General features: G+C 39.7%; 2 protein-coding genes across 4 annotated transcripts in view; one reads left to right on the top strand and one right to left on the bottom strand.

Annotated features, from left to right (window-relative positions):
* Positions 1 to 438, bottom strand: part of ssrp1a (structure specific recognition protein 1a) — an 82,729-nt gene extending 82,291 nt beyond the window's left edge. The window contains exon 1 of the mRNA XM_035424634.1: positions 309 to 438. The gene's annotated coding sequence lies outside the window, so the exon portion shown is untranslated. The remainder of the gene's footprint in view (positions 1 to 308) is intronic.
* Positions 203 to 27,595, top strand: clcf1 (cardiotrophin-like cytokine factor 1). Of its 3 annotated transcripts, XM_035424635.1 has the most exons (4): positions 229 to 294; positions 1,617 to 1,730; positions 21,597 to 21,757; positions 24,163 to 27,595. In XM_035424635.1, the coding sequence occupies exons 1-4, from the start codon at positions 288 to 290 to the stop codon at positions 25,501 to 25,503; spliced, it is 1,623 nt and encodes a 540-aa protein (XP_035280526.1). In that variant the 5' UTR covers positions 229 to 287; the 3' UTR covers positions 25,504 to 27,595. The 3 variants fall into 3 exon arrangements, with proteins under 3 accessions (XP_035280529.1, XP_035280526.1, XP_035280528.1); XM_035424638.1 differs by lacking the exon at positions 1,617 to 1,730 and having other exon boundaries at positions 203 to 294; XM_035424637.1 differs by lacking the exons at positions 229 to 294; positions 1,617 to 1,730 and adding an exon at positions 8,608 to 9,100.
* Positions 27,596 to 27,820: the final 225 nt, after the last annotated feature.

Here is a 27,820-nt window from a genome sequence, read left to right as displayed (position 1 = left end):
CCACTGCCTCTATCTCATTACACTGGCTTGGTGGCTAACTAAAATTAAAACATTTACTATTGCTTTTGAATTTGTATAATCTTTGCAGGTAACTAATTTATGTATTTGGAAATCTAAATAAAATACTCCCATAATCTAGACAGTTTCCGCTTTCAGAATTTTTACTGTTTAACATTAGCTATCTTGCTAACGAGACGACAGACCGACTGTATAATGTTAGTAGCCTACAGACGCTTCCAAAATTAAGCACCAAAATCTGCGTTGCGATCAGAGACTGCTTTGCGATTATGTCCGGTAGGTAAAGTTACCGGTTGTATAGAAACTGGCGCTAGAATGACTTCTCGTGGCATGTATATTTTCTTCAGAGGTGGGTAACCCGGCTTCAAAGAGTAAAAAGGCTGACCATGTATTTGCTCCAGCACCATGCACTAAACCAGCTGATCACAATAATTAGTTCTCCCATCATGCTGAAGAGTTATGCTAATTAGAATCAGCTGGTTTAGTGCATGGTGCTGGAGCAAATGCATGGTCAGTCTTTTTACTCTTTGAAGCCGGGTTACCCACCTCTGATTTTCTTTAAGTCAAAACGATTTACATTCACCGCTGTGCCTGTACTGGTAGCCTACCTACTTTTTAACTAGGCTCCTGTAGCTACCCAGCAACCTCTAATTTCTAAATTAATGCTAGCTAGCCCTGTAGATCCTCTGCCGACATACAATTAGTAGGTATATCACGTACAATAGCCCATTAAAAACATTTCCATTTAAAAATATGACATACACTTTCATTTATGTCATCCAGGGTAAGAGAAAAATTATTGAATCCATGCCTATACGTATTTTTCATCTACAATGTAGGCTATGTGTTTGCATACATTTATGCGTATGCATGTCGTATACATTTATATATGAATTATCACTTACTCATAAAAAACACAGTACAAAAGGAAATTCAAAACACGTTTTCAGCGTACAAATATGCCAAGTTACTCACACATACAAAGCGCTGTCTATACAAAGCACTAAGTCATTAATTCAAACTGGCAAAATCTAGGCCTGGAATTAAAATTAGCCTATTATCAAAATTCCGTTACAAGAAACAATATTGGCTATCTTACCTCGCACAAATTAAGCAAGCTGTATTCCAAAGCTACCCAGTGTTTCTTAAATTGTTTCAAGTAACTTGGCCCTGCGTTTTTAAATCTTACCATCTGAAGACAATGTTGTCATTCAAACTTTGTGCCACATCAATGTGTCAAATAACAAAAATTAGCTCAGGCAAGACATTTAAATGAAAAAAACTACTGGTGAATTTGCAACCAAAATAAATAAATGAAATACTGTACATTCATACCCACATATATACAATACTTTGTTATCATGCACACTACTGAAAGGCTGATAAAACTTTTACACATGAAGGACTCTTACAAACCTATCCACACGTTTGCCCCTTTAACGTAATGCATGCTTGTACACACAGGGCCACGTTACTTTAAACAATTTAGGAAACATTGGGTAGCATTGCTTTGGAATACATGTTGTTTAATTTGTGTGAGGCAAGATTGACAATATTCATCCATCCATATCTTATGTATACCCACTTATCCTGGGCAGGATCACAAGGGGTGCTGGAGACTATCCCAGCGTGCATTGGGCGAGAGGCAGGAATACACCCTGGACAGGTTCGCCAAGCTACAGCAGGGCACATACACTCATATCTACAGTATGGTAGGTACCCGGAAGAAACCCACATGGACACGGGGAGAACATGCAAACTCCACACAGAAAGGCCCAGGGCCTTCTTGCTGTGAGGCAACAGTGCTACCCACTGCACCCCTATAGCCAATATTGTTTCTTGTAACTTGGCGTAATTTTGATATCAATACTTTTAATGGCAGGCCTAGATTTTGCTAGTTTGAATTAACGACTTAGTGCTTTGTATGTGTGAGTAACTTTGCATTTTTGTATGCTGAAAATGTGTTTTTCATCATATATTAATAATCAATACCAGACTGCTTAGTTTTTATGTAACTAAGTTATTCAATATATTAAAAAATTATATTCAAGATATTCAAAAAAATCTGGCACGTATGTAATTAACATGGTTTCAGACTGACACTTGACCGAACAAGGACCTTCCATTGGCCTAATATATGTTTCCTTGATTCCTCCATCCTCCTGTCCTTTCCTTGCATCCTCTGATGGGTGGAGCTTAGGAGCGAGGAAAGAACACGAGGATGGAAGAATCGAGGAAATTCCAAATTTGGCTTGGAATTTCTTCCCCAAATGAAAATGTCTCCAACTTTTGACCCTTGTCCATGATAGACTAGGCCCTGGAATACCTTTGATCTAAATTAGGTGAAATATTACAGTAGCATTTTCAAATAATTCCACTCCATTAGTTGCTGGATAGCGTTTGGTTAAAGCACCATGCTGTGGTGCATGGATTAACCTCAGGGCTTCGGATGTAATCCAGACCGTGCCAGATGTGGCCGTAAGGCCTTGGTAAGTCGATTGCCGCTTGGCTATGGGAGGGCTAAATCAGTTAGGGGTCCATGTTTCATTGCTCTCTAGTTTGTACTGACCCCCACTGGGTCAATCAGGGCATCTGTCGACAGGTGTTTCTCTAACATGTGATGTCACTACTAGTTCTTTTCACACCACAGACTACAGCTAAACTCACATAGAATGGAGTTGAAGGAAGACCTGTCAACTTTCACATGCAGTCTATGGGTACCCTGATCACTTTTTCACTTTTTGAATTGGCCTCTGTTGGATTACACAGGTTTTGAGTTGGATTATTTGAAAACGGCACAGTAATATTTCGCCCAGGATGGAGCGGAGGTACAGCAGGGCAGTATCTATAATAATGAAGTCTCAGAACTTTTAGACCTTCACGTTTTAGGGAGAAATTATATTCCAAAATTTCACTTTCTTGAATAAACCTGTATTAATTTACATAGAACGTTTGAAGTGGGATTATTTGAAAACACTACTGTAAAATTTCACCCAAATGGAGTCAGAGAGACTACAGTAACTTTTCTATCATAAAAAAGTATGAAAAGTTAGCAACCTTTTCAGTCATGGGAGAAATTTCAATCAAACATTTCACATTTTTCAATAACAATGATGCAGTAATATTTCATCCATACAATTTCAGATCTATATTCGTTCCTATTCTCTCATACAGACATTATAAAATGTTGAGACACTTATATTTTTTTAGAGGGTGAAAAAAAATTATGTGACATTTGGGTATCTGATCTTTCCATGTTACAAGCTTTCAAATACAAGAAAAGAGAATGTAGCCTAATTTAAAAAAAATAAAACACAAAAAAATCTTATTCTCATGAACCGTCCATCCGGTCAATCTCAGATTCAATGTGACCCATCTTTGTTCTTGTCCCCACAAAAAGCAATGCTTAATGCATCAAAAGATGGCTGAATAGAGAGCTAATAAAATTGACTCATAATGGGCATGTCCATTAAAATTGCTGTAATTAATTCCAGACATGGTCATCGACCTTGAAACACATTCTGAATAGAAGAGCAAGTCGTTCGAAACAAGACAAAACTCGATAGCTTTAAAAACTTGGCCGCTTCAAAAAAAATTGTATATTTAGCATTGTTGGCCATTGTTTCATCTGAAAAAATGATACTTAGAAATCATCTTCTCATGAACCATAAGTCTGATCAAGATAACTTTTGGAACAAGAACACTTTGTTTAACTGCCAAACAAAATTACGAAGGAAAAGTTTCTACGTTCAGTGATGGCGAAATTATAATCAATTCTCATGAACAATCCATACTGTCCATGTTAGATTCGGTGTATTAGTCCCTAGTGAAATTGTGAAGCAATAGTCGATACAACAAAAAATGGCTGAATGGTGAGCCAATCACATTGACCCATGTTGGGTTTGTCCATTTAAATAACTGGCAGAACTTGAATGATGTCAATGACATGAACAATATGGCCACCAGGTTTTCATATTCAACGTTCACAGGTGTTGTGGGGTGTTCTGGTCTGTGGCTGTTCAGGAATAAATCCATGAAAATGCATGGTGTTATTAGTTGACTTGCAGCAAGCCAAAACTTGATTGGTGTTGACCAGTTTTTACTGAAACTGCAATTAAAGAAATTCGCCACCAGAGGGCAGACGAAGCAGGGTCAAGGATTACGTGGGGCAACGTATGCGCAATGCTGGTGAATACTGCAGTGCAGATGGCAGAAGTCAGGTCTGCTATTCTTTTAATTGTATTTCAGCCATATTCAAATACAAGGTAAAGTACATGCTCGTTTCCTTATCACTGGTGCAAAAATGTAGTAGACTATTATTGCTAAATCAGGATGAAGGAAGCTTCTTGTTCCCAGGCTATTTAAGCAATTGATCACAAACATATGTATCTTATGAACATATAAGTCAGATCAGTTGGGAATAATGAGAGAATGACTCATAAAACATCACTGAAAAGTGATGTTATATCTGAACACACAGATACAAACATACAAATTTATCCCCCCGAAGCCCACGTACACAAACACGCACACACGCACACACAAAGACTTCATTAAAGGCAGACTATGCAGGATTTTTTATTTGTAAAATATTATAAAATAGCCATGCTAAGGCATATCTATGATGCACTGGCAATCTATGTCTTTGCTTAGTTTTACCAAATTCCTGCACCTTTTACCTGTATTTGTTATTTTAATGTGTTCACGATGGTTCTGGGCATGGCACACTTTTCTGTGCCTAGGCATCGGTAGTTCATCTGCGTTTATTTCTATCAGGGGAACTGAATTCGATATAGCATGACAAAGTTGTAAACAAACACTCCCATCCTCATCAGGGTTCACTGATTATAAAACACAGCATAACTTGAAATATTTAAATAATTTATATCTAACTCTATACCTCAGGAATATAACAATTTAATATTACGTTGTATTTTATTTGGCAGCAGCTTTATCTGAAGCGACGCACAATAACTGCATACCGAAGGACGCTGGAACAACTACAGAACACAGGTCAGATAACGTAGCTACCACTGAGCTTGTAAGTCAAATTGCCTCCAGGGGGCGTCTGGTTCATGACGTCACAACCCAATGTTAAAGTCCTATTGACTTTTTAAAAATCATTGATTGTAAAATATCTATAGTGATTAAAAATAAAAGATTTCTCACGTTTTTTTGGGACCATCATTCCATGCTGTAGCATGTGCTTGGTTGTATTTATTTCAATCTCTGGAGGGAACAAATGGATTTATGTCGATTTACAACGTGTTGGTGGTCCTGAACTACACTAAATCAAAGTCGCACGATACACATCACAACCACGTGTGCTTGTAAGTCTACCCGCCAAATGTGGTGCCTAGGCTCCAGGGTGAAGTTGCCCCTAACTGCTGGTCTGGGATCAGATTTCCCATCCCAGGTCTTAACTTTAACCATTAGTAGGGGAAGAAAATAACTGACTCTGGGCCAGCAGCTGGGAGCAACTTCACCCAACACCGGTGGCTAGCTAGCTATACCCACGACAAATGCGGTGTCACTGGTTAGCTTAATGCATTTTTTCAATGGTCAGGACAATAATGTTAAGAAGGGAGAAAATCATTCCAAATCCAACCATGTAGAGCAGGTCTGTCAGCGCCAGCATGAAAGATATCGTTTATAAAGTTTCGGTTAGCTAACGTTAACGTTAGGGAGGGCTGGATCAGCAGGTAGCTAGCTAGCTGTCAAAGTCAGGTTTATTTGTCATTACAAACAATATGCTGTACAGTGCACGATGTAACGAAACTTCGTTTCGCAAGGCTTCGGTGTAACATAGACTTTCAGTCTGCTCACAGCACTTACAAAGGAATACACACATTGTGAAAATCAGAATCACAGTGCACTTAGACAAGACAGGTGCAGTAGGCAAGAGATAGACAATTTCTAATAAATAGTTTTATTAAAACATAGTAAGTAGTAAATATATTGTCGGTAATTTATCGAAAACCATGCTGGCTAGCTATATTGTTGTTGTGTTGTGATAAAAATATATATGACGTTATTTTCCATTTGAAATTACGTCTTAAGTTAGTTAGGTTAGGTTGTACTCTTTTATACGGTCTGTGGTTGTACTTTATAGATCCCTGAAAGGAAATCCTGTTGTCATCACGACCGTACAATTATGATGTGAAATAAACAATATAACTTAATAGTAACAAATCTGTTATTTCCAGTAATTTGAAATTGAAATACGACATCAAAGTGACACTAGAAGTAGAAGGACGCAAGCGTGTTCTAGCTGAGCCGTGACGATATAAGCGTGCGTCGTGAGCACAGTACCGGTATGTGTAGTTCCTAAGCGTACTAAACGTACACAACGTTGTACCTTGTATTTCTGATGGGTCAATCGTGCTGCTGATATTATATTTCATGAGTCATATATGTCATGAGTACCGCATACCAATAGCTAACTGGTTCCCGACTTGTAACTAAAAATATCGCTTATTGAAAATTGCCCCATTCATTTTCCCATTGACACATTTGCGGGAAAACGAGGGGAGTGGCTTGGTGACATTTTTACTTACAAGCTCAAAGTTATCAGCTATTCATAGCTGTGAACATATACACATTATGTTGTATTTGAGAAAAAAAGAGGCTAATATTTGAACTGGATACGGATAACTTTGTGAAAAAGTCATTTACTTCACTAGTGTATTAGCTAGTAATAATGTACCTGTGGCCTGCTGATGTTACTATTTCCACACACACAATTCCATGTTTACATCACAGTTCTAACTAAATGTCCAGAATAGCTAAATACCAAACAAGGAAACACAAAATAGGTTCACTACGGAGTACTATACAATGTTCTCACACGTTAAGGGGTTTACTCAGTGTAAAAGATTGTTATACCACACCCAATTACTGTTACCATCTATTTGGAATCATTCATGTTGCTAAAAATGCTATTTCCAATATCGCTGACCACCTCACCTCTTCCCTTGACATTTTACTTGTAGCACTTGAGGGTGCATCCTCAGCAGAGGTGTGGGTGGGGTTGAGGACAAAGGAGGAGACAAACACAGAGTCTAGAACAAAACCTGCATGGTATACCTTCAATACTTACTATATTAAAAACATTACAATACACTACACACTAATCACCACACTAACTACAATACGAAGCTCTACATTAAACAAAACTAAGTTAAACTATAATATACTACCTGATTCTACATTACACAACACTGCTGTATACAATATACTATGTATTACATAATACAACAATGCACAGCATGATGTTGCACTATACACAACTAAACCGTATCCACTCTGGCAACCCAGATTTTTTCTCAATAGTGGTTTTTACACTATAATATACTACTGACCACATTAACTACACAGCATTAATCCACACCAGGTTAAATCAGTTTTCACTGCAATGCAGGACAAAATGGCACCTGAACCAATTAAACATGGCAGAACACACACATACACACACACAAACATTCAGTATGGATTGCATGCATTTCACACTCTAGGTTGCAAAGGCCAGTAGACTAAATACGAGTCTGGGAAGAGTTGAGGTGAAGGAGATATTTATGCATACATGATTCTAAAGCTGAAGACACACACACACACACACACACACACACACATGTTTGCATTGCTATACTTGTGAGGACTTCCCATTGACTTACATTCATTCCATAACCTCTAACCCTAACCCCAACCACTACATGCCTAACCTTAACCCTGACCTTAACCTAATTCTAACCCCAAGTCTTAACCCTAAAACAGCCTCTTGAACTTGTGGGGACCAGCAAAAGGTCCCCACCTTGTGTAATTTTCCTCATCTTTCTATCCGTGTGGGGACATTTGGTTCTCACAAAGATAGTAATACATGCTCATACACACACACAGTAAAATGTTCAGTGGTAAATAAACTGCTTTCAAGATTTGATCCAAGTTGTTTTCACATAAACTCGAGAAGTTGAATTAACCCTGCTGAAAAACACACTTTCCCTGCTGCTTAATGAAGGTCGTACAGATGTTATGCTGGCCAAGCTGGTGGACCAACTTGTTCAGACTGATAATTAAAATAGCTGCGCTGGTAGAACAGCTTAGTCACGTTTGCACTATGATGGTAATCTTGATAAACCCAATCATGCGACCAGTTGGTTCTAGCATGCTGGTCATCAGCATAACAATCTTCACTTTTTGCTGGTTTTTATCAGCAGGGGATAGCTTCAATTTTAAAACGTAAAATTCTAAATAATATGGCTATGTTGCAAATCAAGATGTGTAAAGGTCAAATGGATGCTAGAGAAAAAAACAAGTAGAAAAAAATTATAACCTGTACATTTCATGGTGTAAATTCTGAAGGTAATTAAAACGTGGGGGAAATACGTTTGACTCAACGAACGTGATGGAAACGATAAAAATGTCGGACTGACAAGGAGCGAGTGACTGATTGTTAAGAGCCGGGGTTAGGATTGGCTCAGTAAAGTTTAGTTCCTCTACTTTTTAGATGCGTCAATTGTCTGATTCACCGAAAGAAGTGTGGGAGAGAAGGAGGGGTACGAGGGAGACAAAACTTTCTCTCTTTCTGCCCCTGTATATAAACCGCACCGCCGTCACTCACTCAGTCTTACCCGCATACCCATCAAGTCAGCGTCGTCAACGTCACCTATTCCGGCTTCCAAACGCGCTACTCAAGGCTTGGAAAACCAACTATCACCGCTGGATACCCATAATCAATCTTTGTCGATATTTATTGATATTGGTCAGATATCAATACATTTTGTGACAGATTTTTGAATTGTCTGGAGCCTGTGATAGAAGAAGCTGTATCAACTTTTCCACAAAAAAAGTTTGTTTCTTTTGAGCTGAGCCACTCGTGAACCTCGAAAGTAGGCTATAGCCTACCTATAACCAAAGTTTCAGAAAGTAAGTTAAAAATAATGAAACGCATCGAGTCACTATTCTGAATGGGTTATGTACAATATTATTCACAAAAGAAAAGGTGATTTTTTCCCCCTGTCGACCGTTTAAAGGAAATTTTTTTTTTTTTAAAAGCAGTCGAAACTGGAAATGCGACACACAAAAGGTAAGAAAAACATGAACAACTAACACACATGATGTTATTTTGGACGTTCATTGACAGCAGCCCGTGCGAAAATATTTATTTACTGCTGGTTCAATCCCGAGTGGTAACATAAAGAGTAGTGTTGATAGACTACATGTAAAAACGTGTCACATCAATTATTGTCACTTTAATATCTCATATTCGCTACGCATTTTTTATGCAATGATTAATGTTTTTGAAAATATTTTATATAAATCTTTTTTCATAAGGGCGGTGATGATGGTGATGATGATGGCGATTAGGCTAAGGGAGTAGTAACGCAGCATAAACTGTTGTGTAACGCATCTACACTGTTCCTTCTTTTCTTCTCAAGCTCCATCGTTCATATAACTTGTCAAACTCATCCGACATCAGTCAAATTCGCAAAAGTTATTGTTGGCATGAATTAAACAGATTAAGGGAAATGGCTTTTCATCTGTATCACCCTTCAGACTAATGAGACCTCTAATGTCATTTGGGCAGAATTTGGCGGTGTGTGTGTGATTTGGGGGTCACAGGTCGAACATTGACCATGTCCTTGTCTAACTAATTGTCACTGATATGGGAAAGTACCTGATTCCTGCTGTCAGCGTCTTTGTGAACAGAGTCCTGTTCTGCATCCGTTATAAAGAAACAAATGCAGAAGGACAGAATGTTTTTTCAGAAAACTGTGTGGTACAGATGTAAATATGCATGCACACACACATGCACACATGCACATGCGCATGTGCACACACACATACAAGCACACACACACTTCCACACACGCATGTGCACATACACACACATAAATGAACACAAATACACACAAATGAAAAGACACAGACAAACATGAAGAAACATACATACACAAGTATATGTATATGTATGTCCACAGACAAAAATGAAAAGAGGTCTGAACACACTTATGTATTTACAAAACACATATTTACAGCAGTTTAGGAGTCAGTATTTCCCAGAGCAACTTGCACAGATTACTTTTTACTTGATGTTGCATACAATCTATTTATGCACCTGGATGCTTACTGAAGCAATTCAGGTAAATTACCTTGCCCAAGGGTACAATGTCAGCATGCCCACACACACACACACACACTGGGGCTAGTTCTCCTAGGCCACACTGCCTACTTCACAAAGCCTAAGTCAGCTTTTCAGCCATTAATAAAGTCGTGTCTGTAACTGAACAATACCTGAACATGCCAAAGACAGCGGCAGTTTGATAAAAAAAACAACTGAACTTTATTTCGCATGGGGAGAAGAGTAAAAATACCTCCATGCAGATCCCTGAATCTGTGAATCTATAGAGGGAGAGAAAGAAAGAGAGAGAGGAGAGGAGGCAGAGGGTTAATGTAGTACAGATTCCCTATTGACTGTGTGCAGCACCCACAGGGAGAGAGAGGAGATGATATAAAATGAGTTGGTCACGGTTTGAACAGTTACACATGCTGTTTACATTTTTCCCAAATTAACATGGTCCCATGCTCTGCCAACCCCCCCCCCCCCCTCCCACCCCCTACCCCCCTCCCTCAATGTCTTTCCCTCTCTTTCTCTTTCCACCTCTTTCCTCCTTCATTTTGAAAAGGAGTAACAGACTGAAATAATTGAACGGAGGCTCTTGTATGTTTTTTTTTACATATTTACTTTTTAAGAGTTGGAGTGGGGCATTTGGGGGGGGGGGGGGGGGGTAAATTAGAAACCGAAGTTTGAAGCCTGAAAAAAGAGGGGAAGAAAGAAAAAATGGGGACAGAAGATGGGGGAGAAGGGAGGGGTGCAGAGGGGGGGATAATTAAGAAGAGGAAGAGAAGGATGTAATTAGGGAGAGGCAAAGGGGAGCTGGTAAATTAATCCTAGAAGGAGGGTAAAAAGAAAAAGAAAGTGTGTGGAATGCTTCAGTTGGGATGGAAGGAGAATTAGAAATACAGAAGAAAAAAGAGTGAAGAAAGAGGGAAAAATGGGTTTTAAGAAAGTGCAATGGATAGCGAAACCACCGGAGTGAGTGAAAAAGAAAGATGGAGAGACTAAAAAGGAAAGTGAGAGAAGGAGAAGAAGAAAGAGGAAGAGAGGGTTCAGGACAGAGAGAAGCGGAAAGGGAGGTTGTTATAAATTGTTGTTGGGTTTTAATGTCTTTTTTATATCCCTTGTTTTTATTCCATTGATATTCTTTGGCAGGACACTGTCCTTTATAATGCCAAGTACATCTATGTGAATTCAGTTGTGACCCCAGTCGAATGTGCGCATGTGTGTGTGTGTCTGTCCAACATTATATAAGTAGATGCGTACATCCGTGTGTGTGTGTGTGTATTTATGTATGGCTGTGAGTGTGTGTGTATTGGACATGTGTATGGTTTACATTTGCATGCTTGTGTTTTTCTATTACATTTTGCGTATGCATTTGTACATGTGCCTCCCTATGTATGTATGTATGTATGTACATGTGTTTGAATGTGTCAACGTATGTGTGCGTATATTTGTGCATGTGTGTGTATGTATGTGTGTGTGTGTGTGTGTGTTTGCGTATGTATGCATGTATGTGTGTGTTGAGTTAGTAAAGGAATGTGAAGTTGATTGAGTGCAGACTGCACATAAATCTCCACTCTAACTGTATACAGGCACACAACAATGACCCTAACCCCCTCCCTCACAGTACAGTGTTAATGTACTGTAGTGTGCAGTCAGTGTGTATGTACTATATTAACCCACTTTCTCAGTGCAGTGTTAATGAACTGTAGTGTCCAGTCAGTGAGTGTGTAGACACTATATAAACCCTCTCTCTCAGTGGAGTGTTAATGTATTGCAATGTGCAGTCAATGTGCATGTACTGTATTAACCCCCCTCTCTCAGTGCAGTGTTAATGTACTGTAGTGTGCAGTCATCAAATCTGTTAATGCTCATTCCATTAGTGCTGTATTAATGTGCAGTATTATTCAGTTGACCTGTGCAACGTTAAACTAGACTTCTCTAGACTTGTTTGGGGAGTCTGTCTGTATGAGTATATTCTGAGTGCCTCTGAGTTTATGCTATGTGGTTAGGGTAATTGAGAGTGAAATAATCACACCTTATGTTTTTAATTAATTGTAATGAACTACACTTCCTTAATGGGCTATTGTGTGGATCTGTTTGATGACTGAAAAACTTCATTATTACTCTCCTGCATTTTGTCAATGACAAAAATTGAATAACATTGAAATGATTGTTTCTGAATTAAATGGGAAAGCATTAAAATCATTATGATGTATTCTGCTCAGTTTATAGAAAAAATCATTAAATTGTTGGACATGTAAACTTAAATTTGTATTTGTCCTTCTACATCAGTTCTGTAATGAAACCTTTCTTTCAGACCAGTTTTAATTTTGGAAAGCATATGTGTGTGTGGGTGTGAGAGAGAAAGAGAGTGAGAATTTTTTTTGCTGTTTTTACCTCACATTTAGTTGGCCACTAAATGAAGCAGAATTAAATGACTGGCAAAATGAAAAAACAAGACGTTAGAACTCAAAGCCATTTTCCCTTAGGGAAAAGATTGCATCATCTATGCACAAGGTTACTTTAAAAACTGGGTCAGAAATGTGAATCAGTCCTTTACCGTGTGTGAATGTATTTCTCAATCCAAAAATTCAGCCTGAAATGTAAAGGTCCAGTCCATTTTCTCCCTTTAGGTGTGATCATCTTATCACCTCTACTCTGGCCCTGTAAACTAAGAGAAAGAGAGTGATAGAGAGAGACAGAAAGAAAAGAGACCTTGGATATTCCTTTATTTTAGCAACTGAGGGCATCAACAGGCAATTGGAAATTTAGGTATTTTACAGATAAAGGACAGTCACCATCCTCTGAAACACAAAACACAACACAGAAACACAAAAATCTGAATCAAATCAACAGTTTAAAAAAAGAAAAAAAAAAAAAGAAAGCAAAACATCTCCAACTCCTATCAATACTTACACCCTATGCACCCCAGCCCCTTAACAAACTTAAGTCAGATGTACAACAAGCCCCTCCCCTGCACAAGAATGTAAGGCTTGCCCCACACATCAAACTGCTTGAAACCCACTAAGATCATTACGAAGCTGGGCATGGGCATACTCCATACGAAAAGAGAAAGAGCCAAAATCAAGGCTAATAAGCTGATGTTGTTATGGCCAGCGGCGTAGATTATATAAGCGAGTAAAGAAGACATAAACAACAATAATCTTATGAACTGTAGCCAATGATTGTGTGTGTGCATATTTGTACATTATGTGTGAGTATGAGCAGGTTTGCACATGTGTGTGTGCACGCATGCCTGTGTGGATGCATTTATGTGTATGTGCCTGTGTCTGTGTGTGTGCATGTGTACAAATGTACATGCGTGTTTGTGTGCTTGCACGAGTGAGTTTTCAAAAGAAAATATAATGGGGTCTAAATAACACTTTCTCAATGCCTCTTTCAAGTGGAATGGATTGAGAGGCACAGGACACGGTCTTACAGTGCTGTTCAACTGATACAGCACAAACTCTGTGTGAAACAGAGTACCTCCATTATGGCTCTGTTCCAGGAGATGGAGAGAAATAGAGAGACAGAGAGAGAGTGATAGAGACAAGCAGTGAATGAAAGGCAGGAGAGATACAGAAAGAGTGATCAAGAGAGACAGACAAATGGAGGGAGGGAGAAAGAGGTGGAGTGATGAGGAAAGATTGTACTGTTCTGAACTTGTCATATTTCACGCTTGTTAGAAGACCATAGACTGCATGCCATAGACAAGTAATTACACATCAAGATCACGTCCTTGTGTCTACCTCTTGTCAAAGAGAAAGAACTTGAGAAAAAAGAGTGATGAGTTACATAGAGTGCATGAAATGGATGATTGGACACTCTAGTACAGTAATACCACACTGACAGAAAGGGTTAAAACAGCATATACACACTGCACACTACAGTACATTATCACTGCACTGAGAGTTAATACAGGATAAACAAACTGCACACTCCAGTACATTACCACTGTACTGAGAGTTAATACATTATAAACAGACTGTACACTACAGTACATTAACACTGCATTGGGAGAGAGTGGGTTTATATACAGAACCTCTGCTGTGAGAAGTGGATATTTTGGGATTTTAGGGAGTTAAAAACAGGGGCTCTCTGATCCCAGCAGATTGAAAATGAGGCTTTTTGTGCCCCACCTGTCTTGGTGAGGCAGAGTGGAACAGAGTTGTTCTGACACCATTGAAAGAGGGGGTTTGGAAGCCATTTTCCCAGTGAGGACCCTGTAAAATACTTTTAATGATGTGCCCTCAAATTAACACCTCAGCACTGCACTGTGCATTAACACTGCCGAGAGAGTGAGGGAGGGAGAGAGAGATGCATGTACAAAAACAAACACACACGTTATGGGCTCATGCACACACATAGTCTCTCTCTCTCTCTCTCTCTCTCTCTCTCTCTCTCACACACACACACACACACATTCTTATCCAAACAGATTCACAGTTCATTAATTCGAGCATGCATACACTACAGTACTGTGCAAAAGTCTTAGGCACCCTAGATTTTTAAATATATAGTATATATTTGGTCTTAGATGTTTATTTTTGTTTTCTGCATTAGTGTGTCAGTAGAAAAGAGCAAATTTGAGATTTCCAAACATTAATTTTCCAAAAAATAAAATTTGACAGATACATTTTTGTATTTTGTTAAATAAAGTAATATTTTAAGTAATAGACTACTTTTCGGATAAAAACTTGATCAAGGGTCTCTGGGATTACCTGGAGAGCCAGAAGCAAGCGAAACAGCCAAAATATGCAGAAGAACTGTGGCAAGTTCTCCAAAATGCTTGGAACAACCTACCAGCCGATTTTCTTATAAAACTGCAGGACAGTATACCTAAGAGAATTGATGCAGTTTTAAAGGCGAAGGGTGGTCCCACCAAACATTGATTTTATTTAGTTTTTAACTATTTACTGCTCTTTATATTATTATTTTTTTAAATATGTATAACCCTTCATTTAATTATTTCTGAAAGCATCTTAGCTGTACAGCTTTTTTTTTTACAGGTGCCTAAGTCTTTTGCAAAAAAATCTATTATTGTAATTTAATTACGGAAAGCAATCAATTAATACAAAACAATGCCGTACATTTATTCGGTATTTAAACTACATCCCTCGGATTGAACCACATGCTACGGCCTTGTGCTTGTGGTTCTGTAACCCCTCCCCGACCCACTCAACATCCACTGATACGCAGCGGTACTTTATTATCCACCCAGGCGTAACGCTGCATTGCTGATGTAAAATGGGAAGTGGGGAGTAATAATCAAGCACAAAAATGTGACCGTAATGCTAACATATATAACGTTAAAACATGTTCGGTAACTTTACGAGATGATGCATTTCAAGGGGTATATCCTAATAAGATAAATTTGTGTATATAGTTAGCCGTAGTAGTAGCTCGCATGCAATTTAGCCTCGTTACGTGACGTATGAATGACTGACGGAGTAGTAGTTGCAGTAACTCAAACGCTACGGAGACTCCCTGTTCAAACTTTGAATCGCGCACGCTCTGTTGGAGCAAAGTGATCATTGCAAAGGTGTTTGACTATAGAATGCTAACGTAGCAAATAATTCCTATTATTGCAGCCAGTCACCCGACCAGCCTTGCAGTTAGAAAATAATCATGACCTCAGATGACGAGGATACTGACAAGGAGAGAGAGAGCAGGCGACCTACTAAAAAGAAGGGAGTCCATGACCCCCAGAAGTTCCTCGCAAAATATCAGGAGCAATGGCCGTGCCTCCGCCCCTCAAAACTTCCGCACCATGCATTTTGCACATTGTGCAATTATGATTTTGACATTAGCCACCAAGGAGCTTCAGGTAATAATTTAGCTAAACCTCTAGTTACAAAAGCTTACATTCCTAGATAATTTTTCAATTGAATACTTTTTTTTCATTAGGCCTATATGATATGTGCCTATATAAGCTGATTCAATTATTTAATTATTAAATAAAAATGGAAATCATGAACAGAAACTTGGTTTTATTCATAATTGACAGTGTTTTACATTGCAACAAGTTCTTTTTTTTTTACATTACAACATAAGTTTCTGTAAATACTTGAAAATGAAAAAATGTTACAACATACAAAATAAATTATTTAAATTTTATTAAATAATTGAATGCAATTCACTATGGTTATCAGTTTGTATAAGCACACATATCATATAATGAAATATTAATCATGAAAAAATTGTTCTAAGCAGGTGTACTCAAACTTTTGACTTGCAAGTATATCATAATATAGCCCAGTGCAATATTATGTATTATGTATTAGTATTATGTATTAGTACTCAAAATATTTTCCTAAGGTTGGCAGGTCTGCAAAGGTGTTTGATGGGGTAGAAGTCCAGCCTGTGCAGGCCAGTCAAGTTCTTCCCCACTAACCTCAGCAAACCATTTCTTTATGGACCTTGCTTTGTGCACGGGGGCATTGTCATGCTGAAACAGGAAAGGGCCACAAAGATGGAAGTGCAAAATCTTCTAGAATAGCATTGTATGCTGTAGCATTAAGATTTCCCTTCACTGGAACTAGTTCCATGAAAAATAGCCCCAGGCCATTATTCCTCCTCCAACACACTATACAGTTGGCACTATTTGGGCCAGCACAGTTGGCACTATGCATTCTGTCAGAATGACAGATAGTGAAGCGTGATTAATCATTGCAGAGAACACGTTTCCACTGCTGCAGAGTCCAATGGCAGTGTGCTTTTCAGCACTCCAGCCAAACGCTTGGCATTGCGCATGGTAATCTTAGGCTTGTTAGAGGGCTGCTCGGCCATGGAAACCCATTTCATAAAGCTCTTGACAAACAGTTCTTGCGCCAGTGTTGCTTCTAGAGGAAATTTGGAACTCTGCAGTGAGTGTCGCAACCAAGGACAGATGATTTTTACGTGGTACACGCTTCAGCACTCAGTAGTCTCATTCTGTGAGCCTGCTGCTTTGCGGCTGAGCTGTTGTTGCTCCTATACGTTTCTATTTAACAATAACAGCACTTACAGTTGAGGGGCATCTCTAGCAGGGCAGAAATTTGACAAACGGACTTTTTGGAAAGGTGTCATCCTATGACTGTGGCACATTGAAAGTCACTAAGCTCTTTAGTACGACCCATTCTACTGCCAGTTTTCATTAATGGAGATTGCATGGCTGTATGCTTTATTTTATGCACCTGTTAGCAATGGGTGTGGCTGAAATAGCTGAAACTACTAATTAGAAGGGGTTTCCACATACTTTTGGAAATGTAGTGAATAAACACATATGCCCGATCCTTCAGAAATGAGGGGCACTCTTGGCCGAGAACTTTAAACACAGTGTAATTTAGAACACTTTGCTCTCCAGTGGGGATCGTGTTCCACTAGTTTATAAATGTCTCTATAGTACAAGGTCTGTTCAGTGCAATACAATGCTAACTTTCAAAAAGTTCATCCCAGTTCAGGAAGAGCTCTCCATGAAACTGTGAGTCTACAATTTGAACTTAAACTGGAAAAGCTTTATTGTCAAAAGAAGCTTATGTTCAATTTGCCAATATATAACACAAAAGTCAGTTGGTATTGAGACAAAAATCAAGCAAAAATATTCCAAAAATGAAATTAAATCTCCAGTTATTTGTTTACAGTTGTGTTTATTGTATGGTTATCACTATAAATATCTATGGTTATTTTAGAATATATATCTACGGGTACTTGGTATTCATAAGGTAAGATGCGATACATTTCATTATCCTCAAAGGGAAAATTGTCTTGGGCAATATGGAAGATTATATGTGACAAAATTTAATAAATTGATAATTAAATGAGTAAAGGAGGAATTAAACAAATTAATTGATCATGAAATATGTAAGCACTGAAAAATAAAGTGCTAAAATAGATAATGAAATAAGCAATGAAATAACTATTAATTATTTTATTCGTTATGACACTTGGTGGCATGCCACTAGGTGGCATAACGAATACAATTTTGTGGAAACACTATTATCTGGACAAAGTGGTGTTTGGAATGGATGAAACTGTTAAAGTAATAATCTCGAAGATTTTCATTAAAATAAATGTCTGTTAAGTCAATATCTATCGCTGAATTAGGCAACACAATGGTGATTGAGCCTATTATTATATTCATTTATATTATTATTATTAATATTATAATTTATGATTAAAGAACTGGGTGTCTGTGACGACATTCCCGGGAAAAAATCACAAGTGGCACATAGATAGTGACGCATATCCCATCACCCATCAGTGGTTGGTCCGCCAGAGAGGGTAGGCGGAGCTAACGCAACAGGCTTGCTCTTCAACTCATTTGTGTGTGAGCGGCGTACTGTTTTTTCCGGTGTCTGCTACTGTTAAAGGTGGGGGGGTTATGGAACCCTAATAAGTTTTTGTGTAACATGAGAGGTCATATTATTTGTTGATGTAGATTTCGTATTACATTTGATGACAATGTAAGGTGACTAAATTACATAGCTATTTGCACAGCTAACACTAGCTACCGGACCATGTCAATAAAGGCAACATTAGTTTAGACAACGTTGCGCACAGTATCCATCTCTCATATCAGGTAACGTTGCGTTAGCTAGCTAGCTAATGTAATTAACACAATCTAATGTCAGCTAACAATTAGAAAAAACGCTAGCTAACGCTACCGACCGGTACCGACCTCGCAAACCGTCTCTCGAATGCAATGCTACGTTGTTGCAGCGTTGCAATGTAGCTAACTAAAGGCCAGTTCAGATCAATGATTCGCAACGAGACTGGATGCAACTTGCAAAATTCCAAAACGTCTGATTGTAAACGTTCTAAAACTGCACTGGCGATTTGACAAGGTGGGTCTTTTGAGACCCTAGGCAACGGCTTCAGAGGCTCTGCAACTAACCAGTTCACACCGCTGCAATTTTCTCTGCAACATTCTAAACCGTTTGTCGCGTTGCGAATCATTGAACTTAACTGGGCCTTAACGTTACCGTTATTTACATTGCCATCAAGTTCATCAATATATAAGCCGGGGTATAGGTGGAGCAGAGCCGGGTCTTATTTCTGTATAAAGATGTCAAGCCGGAGAAAACTAAATAAAAGAATACAGCGTTGTTATTATTTTTTTACGCTTCCTCATATGTTCCAGCCTTGATGCCCTTTTTTGATGAAATCTCCTTTGTTTTTGTTTTATTCTTCTTATTCTGATTGCTAATTTAACACCCAGCTCAGCTTTATTCTCAAACAGTTTAGCTAGCAAAACCAGAAACAAGGCAGTTGTTTCAAAAATATCACACAACAATCATTCACGATGATGATGCACGAGATACGTAATTTCACGAGCCACAGCGAATCCTGCGAATTCTTCTCTGCAGTGTAAAGATGTTCATACCGAGCAAAAGGTGGATAAAGAACGTTTGTGGAAATTGATCATCACTAATTCTACCCCAGGTCTGCTACAGCATTTTAACCCGGCTCGGCAGTGTAAAGACAGCTTAAGTTGGCCTAATGTTAGACAATTAATGAGTATGTACATAACGTTACTTTTATAACAACCATTTTTCAGTAAATAGTAAGTGTAATAGTTGGCGTGGCCCAGGTGCCAACTCATTGACGTCACACAGGCGACACTGGTTGGATCCGGTTGGATCTATGGGAAGTGAGGTCCAAAAAACACACCTGCAATTACGCTTCTCGCCATTGGTACCGCCAAAGGGAACGAAACTGAAATCTTCGAGATTGTAACTTTAAAGCAATGAACTAATCAAGAATATTGTCAAAATTGATCTTATAGTGCTCTTTAAAATCATCTATTAATTCCTTCGCTACGATTTATATGACAGTGTAGCTGCAGTTTTGAAGCAAATGGAGTATATGGCTTGCTAGGTGGGGCAGTTTTAACACTTTTTAGTTTTCACACAATTACTTAAAAGCAGCTGAAGATATTAGTTAGTCAAGCTTTTATGTCAGAAACTTTCACCTTAAATATTTGGATGAATTCCACAATAAAGCTGAAATTATTGTTTTAATACTGTTGTCATGAAGTATTGGAGTGATGTATTTAATGTTGGGTGGTTGAGTGGGTAGCACTGTTGCCTCACAGCAAGATTGTCCCTGTGGGTTTCCTCCGGATACTCCGGTTTCCTCCCACAGTCCGAAGACATGCAGGTAGGCTAATTGGAGACTCTAAATTGTCAATAGGTTTGAGTGTGTGAGTGAATGGTGTGTGCCCTGTGATAGATTGGCGACCTGTCCAGGGTGTACTCTTGCCTCTTGCCTGGGGTAGGATCCAGCACCCCCTGTGACCCTGACCAGGAATAAGTGAATATAGATAATGGATGGTATTTAATGTTATTACAACAATTTTGTGATGTTATATTTGCTCCTATATGGTGTTATCATATGGCATCTGGCATTTTATGTTAGTTAATGGGCCTCATTCACGAATCATGTGACTGTAAACTGTGTATAAGAACGTTTCCAAGAATATTTCGGCATTCAGCATTTTTTTCTTATCTGTATTTGTTCATTGCTGTTTCCTTATGCAAATCACATGAACAGGATTGCGTGTAAAATTTATGAACAGCCAGCATTCATCATCTCATACACCTGGTGCATCACATATGCACAAAAACAACGATCTCCACATCTGTCATGAATCTCCTATTGATTTTTTCGTAGGAACATTTTTAAGAACAAAAGTAAGAATAAGTTTGTGAGGCCCAATATTGTGACCAGGGAATTAAAATCAAATCAACATTGACAAGACAGGTGAATGTTCTTGACATAAAAGCTTGACTATGATATCTTCAGTTGCTTTTAAGTTACATGTCACATCACATCCTAAAGAAACTAATTACGTTAAACAAGCCTACAAATTATTACTGTTTCTGACACAGTCGCTTACAGCTAATTAAAGTTATAAGTATTTACCGGTGGCAAAATGGCTACTACAAATATATGGTAAATGGTAAATGGACTGCATTTATATAGCGCTTTTATCCAAAGCGCTTTACAATCGATGCCTCTCAATCACCAGAGCAGTTAGGGGTTAGGTGTCTTGCTCAGGGACACTTCGACATGCCCAGGGTGGGGATCGAACCGGCAACCCTCCGACTGCCAGACAACTTAAAATTGGTGTTCTTGGCTTTGCTATTTGTACAGCCCACCACACAACAACTTGTCAGCATTTTTATAATCTTGTAAATCTTATGACTGCTCATACTAACTCTATGGATTGTTTTCCCCCATCATGGGGTCATTGCGTATTCATGCACTTTGATCATAGCTGATCCCACCCTTCCATGTTGACTGACAGGCCAAGTGGAAATAAATACACATAGAAATAAATACACAATAAAATTAATAAAAAAGCCAGCAGGGAAGAACAGAACTTCTTGCTTCTGGCTTCAGGCAGTACCAACTGTATTTGTGATCTGCAGTGCAATGACCATGTTGTTCTTTTCTAATTGGTGGTTTCTCCCAGTGCATCATCTCCAGGTGGCTCTACTATTGGCAGCAGTGGTGGTCTCTGCCCAGGTGTCTGATCCTGCACTTAGCTTGTCCAATGAGAGATCTTCGATTGAGAGGACTTATGAGCTCACCAAATACCTCGAGCATCAACTCAGAGAAATTAAGGACACTTATGTAAGTCTGTGTGCAACGTTTCATTTTTTGTGTGCGTGTGTGTGAGTACAGTTGAGGCCAAAAGTTTACATGCCTAAGCTAAAGACATTCAAACTCAATTTTTCACAACTCCACACAATTCATGTTACCATACATTTCTTGTGTTAAGTCAATTAGGGTATCTACTTTATTTCCGTAAGAGATAATTTCAAAATAATAGCTAAAAGATTTATTTCAGCTTATATGTACTACAGCAGATTTTCAGTGGGTCAAAAGTTTACATACACTTTGTTAGTATTTGGTGGCATTGCCTTTTAATTGCTTAACTTGAATGAAACGCTCGGTGTAGCCTTCCACAAATGTTTCAGTATACTTTGCCAGAATGTTTGCCCATTCCTCCTGACAGAACTGGTGTAACTCAGTCAGGTTTGTGGGCCTCCTTGCTCGGACATGCTTTTTCAGTTCAGTCCACAAATTTTATACGGGATTCAGGTCAGGGCTTTGTGATGGCCACTCCAATGCTTTCACTTTGTTGTGTTTAAGCCATTTTGTTGCAACTTTGGAGGTATACTTAGGATCATATCCTGCGGGAAGAAAAATAAATAAATAACAACACAGAAACAATTTTTTTTAAACATTGTAAATAATCCATTCTCCAGCCCCCATTATTCTTTGCATTACTGATTCTCCTCTTGACCACTTTGCCTTGACTTCCTGCTAGAAACAATTTGCGAAACACTGGCGAGTCAACATCTGTGCCAATTGCAGGCAGCTTGGTTGTGCTAGCATATACAGTGAGTGCCATAATGTTTGGGACTAAGACTTAAAAAAATTTTTTTTTAGGCTGTGTACTCCACAATTTTATAATTGTAATCAATCAATCACGTATGGTTAAAGTGCTCATGATCACTTTTCAGGGCATTTTTTTACATTTTGGTTTCACCATGTAGAAATTACTGAACTTTTTATAAATAGTCCCCCCATTTTAGGGCGTCATAATGTTTGGGACAAATGGTGTTACAGGTGTTTCTAATTAGTAAGGTGTGTTCAATTGCTTCCTTAGTGCAGGTGTAAGAGAGCTTCAGTATCTAGTTTTGAATCTAGCCTTTTGATTGCCTTTGGAGTCTGTTATTGGCGTTTGTCAACATGAGGACCAGAGTTGTGCTAATGAAAGTCAAGGAAGCCATTGTGAGGCTGAGAAATAAGGGACATGGCCAAACTGTGGGCCAATCAAAATCAGCTGTTTGGAACATTATTAAGAAGAGAGCACTGGAAATCACAGAAATCAGAAATCATAAAGAGCCTGGTAAGCCAAGGAAGACAGCTGATGTCTTCAAACTGAATTCTCTCCATAATGAAGCAAAATCCCCAAACAGCTGTCCAAAAGATCAGAAACACTCTAGGAGGTAAGTGGGGATCTATCAGTGACTACTGTCCACAGAAGACCTCACAAACAGAAATACAGAGGTTACACTACAAGGTGTAAACCACTTGTTTGCTGCAAAAACAGTATGGCCAGGTTACAGTTAACTAAAAAGCATCTGAAAGAGCCTGCAGAGTTCTGGAAAAAGGTCTTGTGTTTAAATTAGACCAAGATTCACTTGTATCAGAGTGATACCCAGAGCAAAGTATAGAGGCCAATAGGAACTGCCCAAGATACAAAGCACCCCCCTCATGTGTGAAATGTGGTGGGGGGGAGGGGGGGGTTATGGTTTTGGCATGCATGTCTGCCACAGATACTGGCTCAATTGTTTTCACTGATCTGCTTATAGCAGCAACACAATGAATTCTGAAGTGTGCTGAAGCATCTTATCTGCTCAAGTTCAACAAAATGCCTCCAAATTCATTGTATTCACCATGACGTCTCTTTGATGCTTTGTTATTTCTGAGCTTTTGTCTTAGTGATGTTCCAACAGCGGTTTTGGTTTGCCTAAGGTTTGGCCCATGTATCTGACTGTTTTTTTCCTTATTTTTAAGCCTCATTGTGGCTTCCTTGACTTTCATTGGCTCTGGTCCTCATGTGACAACTGGCAATAGCAGACAAAAGGTCTAGAATAGAATTAAGAAACCGAAAGCTGTCTTATACGTGCAGTAAGGAAGCAAATGAACACCACCTGACTGATCAGAAACACCTGTGAAGGCTTTTCGTCCCAAAACACTGTGATGTCCCTGAAATGGGGGGACAATTTACAAAAAGTGCTGTAATTCCACATGATGAAACCAAAATGTATAAATATTCCCTTAAATAAAAACTGAGAATGTGTATTTCATTTCAATGTGAATTGTGTCATTACAAATCCAAAACTGTGGAGTACAGATCCAAGTCAACAAAAAAAAAAAAGTCTTTGTCCCAAACATTATGGCGCTCTGTGTAAATTGTAAAACAGTAAAGAGAGTATCTCTCTCTCTCTCTCTCTCTCTCTCAGCTGTCCTATCTGGGCCCCCCCTTCAGTGACCCAGACTTCTCCCCGCCACGGCCCAACACCACAGCGCTGTCCCTGCCCAGCGCAGCCACACGGCTAGACCTTTGGCGGGGTCTGGAGAACCGAGCGCGGTTAGCACAGAACCACCGGGCATACAGCGTGCTCTTGGGGGCAGTGCGGGAACTGGCCAGGGCCACACTGTGCCCCTACCTCCAGAGCTCACTGCTGCACTTCTCTGCTGGCCTGGATGGCCTGCTGGGCTCCATCTCCGGCCTCATGACCACGCTGGGGTATTCTCTCCCCCCGCAGTATTTCAGCTTGCCCACTGGGGGCACTGTTCAGCCTGAAGCAGGGACTGTGGGGGGGGGTACCAGGAGAGAAAGGGAGGGGGATAGGGCCAGGGAGGAGAGGGAGAGAGAGGGGGACTACCGTAGGGAGCTTGCCAAAGAAGGGGCATCTACTTTTAATCCCAGCCAAAGCAGAGAAGAGAGAGGGAGGAGAGGAAGGCAGCAGAGGTGGGAGGGGCAGGCAAACCCCATGGAGGGGGGAAACAGAGAGAGTGAGGAGGGAGAGGATGGAGAGATGGAGGGATGGGGGGGCAAGAGAAGGCTGTTGAGTCTGAGGGAGGAGGTAGAGACAAACAGCAGGAGAAGCTTGGCTGAATTTGGTGAAGGTTACCTGGGATCGCGCTTCCACCTGTATGACTCTGGCCGGCATAGTCTATCACAAACGCCCCAGGCAGGGCCTCAGGGGGCAGAGCTACAGGTCTCGGAGCCAATCAGAGTCAACCTGACGCAGCTGCTCATGGATGAGATACTGCCGAGTTTCTATGGCAACAGCAACAACAAAGGCAACAACAATGTTGCCAATGGCAACCATCTTCTGAGTAGGGAAAATACCCATGAGGATGAGCTACGCCTGGGATGGGAGAGCCACGCCCAGGACATGCTGGAGCTCATCGGAGAGAAGGAGGGAGACAGAGGAAGAGATCATTTTCCCGCCTTCACATCTCCCCCATCCCTCCATCCCCGCCATTCCCGCTCACTGCCTTCCTCTCTCTACACCTCCACCCTTCATCCTCCTCTCTCTCCCCTCTCTCTCTTCTACCAGTTCAGTGCCAGGGAGGGACATACTCTCCTGTCTGACCTGGCCCCCGGGGTTCACGCTGTTCCCCCCCCTGCCCCCCTGCTCTCCTCCCTCTCCAGCACCTCCCTGCTCCACCCACCCTCCCTCAATGACTTCTCCCGAAAGGTAGAGAGCTTCTGGGTTCTAAGAGAGCTGCAGAGCTGGCTTTGGAGGTCGGCCAAGGACTTCAACCGCTTGAAAAAGAAGCTGAGAGCTTGAGAAAACCGCTAATGTGCTAATGCTCACTGCACTGAAGGAGGAATTGGAGGAAGGGGTAAGGCAGGGAAGGGTGGATAGAGACAGATGGAGAGATGGTGGGAAAATGAATTATGTGCAGAGTAAGCAACTTCTGGAGACATCAGTACATTAACACTGCACTGAGAAATAGAAAGAGGTTTAATATAGTATATACACATTAACTCCACACTATAATACATTAACACTGCACTGAGAGAGAGGGTTAATACAGTAGATACACACTGACTGCAAACTACAGTATATTAATATTATTGCATTGGGAGAGAGTGGGTTTATAGAGAGAGAGTGGGGACACTACTATAAGCTACACCTGCACTGAAGGTCGGGGAAGGGGGCCTAAATTTTAAAATGGTACAGTGTAGATAATCCTAGGCAGAACAGTGTGTGTGTGTGTGTGTGTGTGTGTAGAGACACAGAACAGGGGACAGGGTTGTTGGATCGTAGGAGGAAACTGCATAACTGGACTTTCCAGTTAATTTAACTGGGTACTGAATACGAGAGCAGACAGACAGAAACTCAGAGAGAGAGAGAGAGAGAGCTTAAATAATGCACAGACACTGACTCAGCCATTTGGACATGGGAAAGAGGGGAGAGACAGTGAGGTGACAGACTGGGGGAGAGGTTATCCCCACTTTTTTCTTTCTCACTTCCCCCCACATCTCTTCCCATCCTCTCCTCCATTGACTTAAAAAGTGTTCTTTAGAAAATGTTATCTTTTTTTCATGTTCTCTCGCTTACTTTTAAAAAATCCTTTTTTCTCTGTTCTGTAATGCCTAGCATAGCACCCTGTTTGTCGTGTCCTACAGTAACATTCTGCTTAGAAGTTGTTCCCAACATATCTCAGCATGCCAATTTAATAGTTTGGTCATCAAACAGACCTGGGTCATATATATAATTTTAACTCTTCAGATGCCTGTAAAATTTGATGCAGATGCCTGAGAATTTTCAAGCAGCTGTTGTTGTAAATCAAATTTCTTCTGAATATTGGTAAAAAAAATATATTCCTTTTAAAATTGCTAGTAACCAGTATAAAATTTTATTGGTGTCTAAAAGTTCCAAGTATTTGAGATTAAGTATTTGTCACAAGCCTGATAGTCAATCGTCAACAGACTGTCAAGTTACTTGTGTTGTAAAGTTACTTGCAGTTTTGCATTCCCATGGTAAAAATTTTTTCAAGAGACTAACTCTTCTGCTTTGGGGGCTCTCCTGTTGGACAGAGGTAAATAATTTTGTGCCATCACTGTAATTTATCATGGCTTGTTCTTTCATAATTTATTGCCTCATTTAATCTAAGGTCATTGCACTATGTCTATGATAAGGCAGGTGTTTTTCTTTTCTTTTTTAACACAGTACCGAGAGTTTGGCAGTGATTGAAATGAAAGAAAGATTCTGTGTAAAAAATAACATAACACTTTCTTAAATTAGTTACGCAATTTCTGAAATTCAAGTTCAGTCCACAGTGCAGTTGGACTGAATAAACATTTGTGACTGAATAGTTATCAAGGTGACTGTGCCAAAAAACATAGTAATCATTGGGGGAATAAAACAAACTCATTACATTATGTTTTTATAGCTAAACCAGTGTACAAGTATGCACAGTAGGGTTGTGAATCGCATATTTTTCTGTGGAAGTGCTTTGTGTGTGTGTGTGTGTGTGTGTCTTCATGGTGCATTTTTATCTGCATATGGATTTTATCTGTAATATTTATTGAATATTATTATTTATTGATCTATATGAGGTCTATACTGCCATCCAAGCAATTAAATGTTTCTAGCTAAAATAAATTAAACATTTGTTTTTGTTTGTTTTTGAGGTTTGGATCCCTGTAGTATCCACAGTTGGCCTTTTCACCGAGAAAGAGTTTAAATGACTTTGAACTTTGAAAAAGAGGCAACATTAAATAACTAAAAAGTCTACCACCAAAAATAAGAACTAAAAAACATAAAAGAATGAGGAAAGGAAGGAATAAAAAATGTTTTATTCATCTGTCCAAAGAAATTTATGATCCGACTTTCATGTCACAGCTCCCCTCTCACCTCGTTGCTTTTCCTTCCGGAAACTTCTCATGAGTCACTCTCTCCATTTTCTCCGAAATACGCCGCTAGTTGCCATGTCACCTGCACATGGACCCCAGACAGGCGCAGCGGCAGGTAAACCAAGAAGACATCTGAGGACACGTTTCGAGTGTGTTACGCAGGTAGAAACACCACCGCGTTCCCTCTCACTGGCACTCCCTCGGGCTGTGGTTACAGGAATTAAATTAAGGGATCAATGAGA

This window comes from Anguilla anguilla, chromosome 7 (assembly GCF_013347855.1).
Source record: "Anguilla anguilla isolate fAngAng1 chromosome 7, fAngAng1.pri, whole genome shotgun sequence".
Lineage (NCBI taxonomy): Eukaryota > Metazoa > Chordata > Actinopteri > Anguilliformes > Anguillidae > Anguilla > Anguilla anguilla.
The sequence above is the reverse complement of the archived record's forward strand: the minus strand, read 5'-3'. Positions and strand labels throughout refer to the sequence as shown.

Excerpts from the sequence above, each read along its gene's own strand:
- clcf1 (XM_035424635.1), top strand. Across the intron at positions 1,731-21,596 it reads ACACTCATATCTACAGTATG|TGCATCATCTCCAGGTGGCT; the intron begins GTAGGTACCCGG and ends GGTTTCTCCCAG. Across the intron at positions 21,758-24,162 it reads GAGAAATTAAGGACACTTAT|CTGTCCTATCTGGGCCCCCC; the intron begins GTAAGTCTGTGT and ends TCTCTCTCTCAG.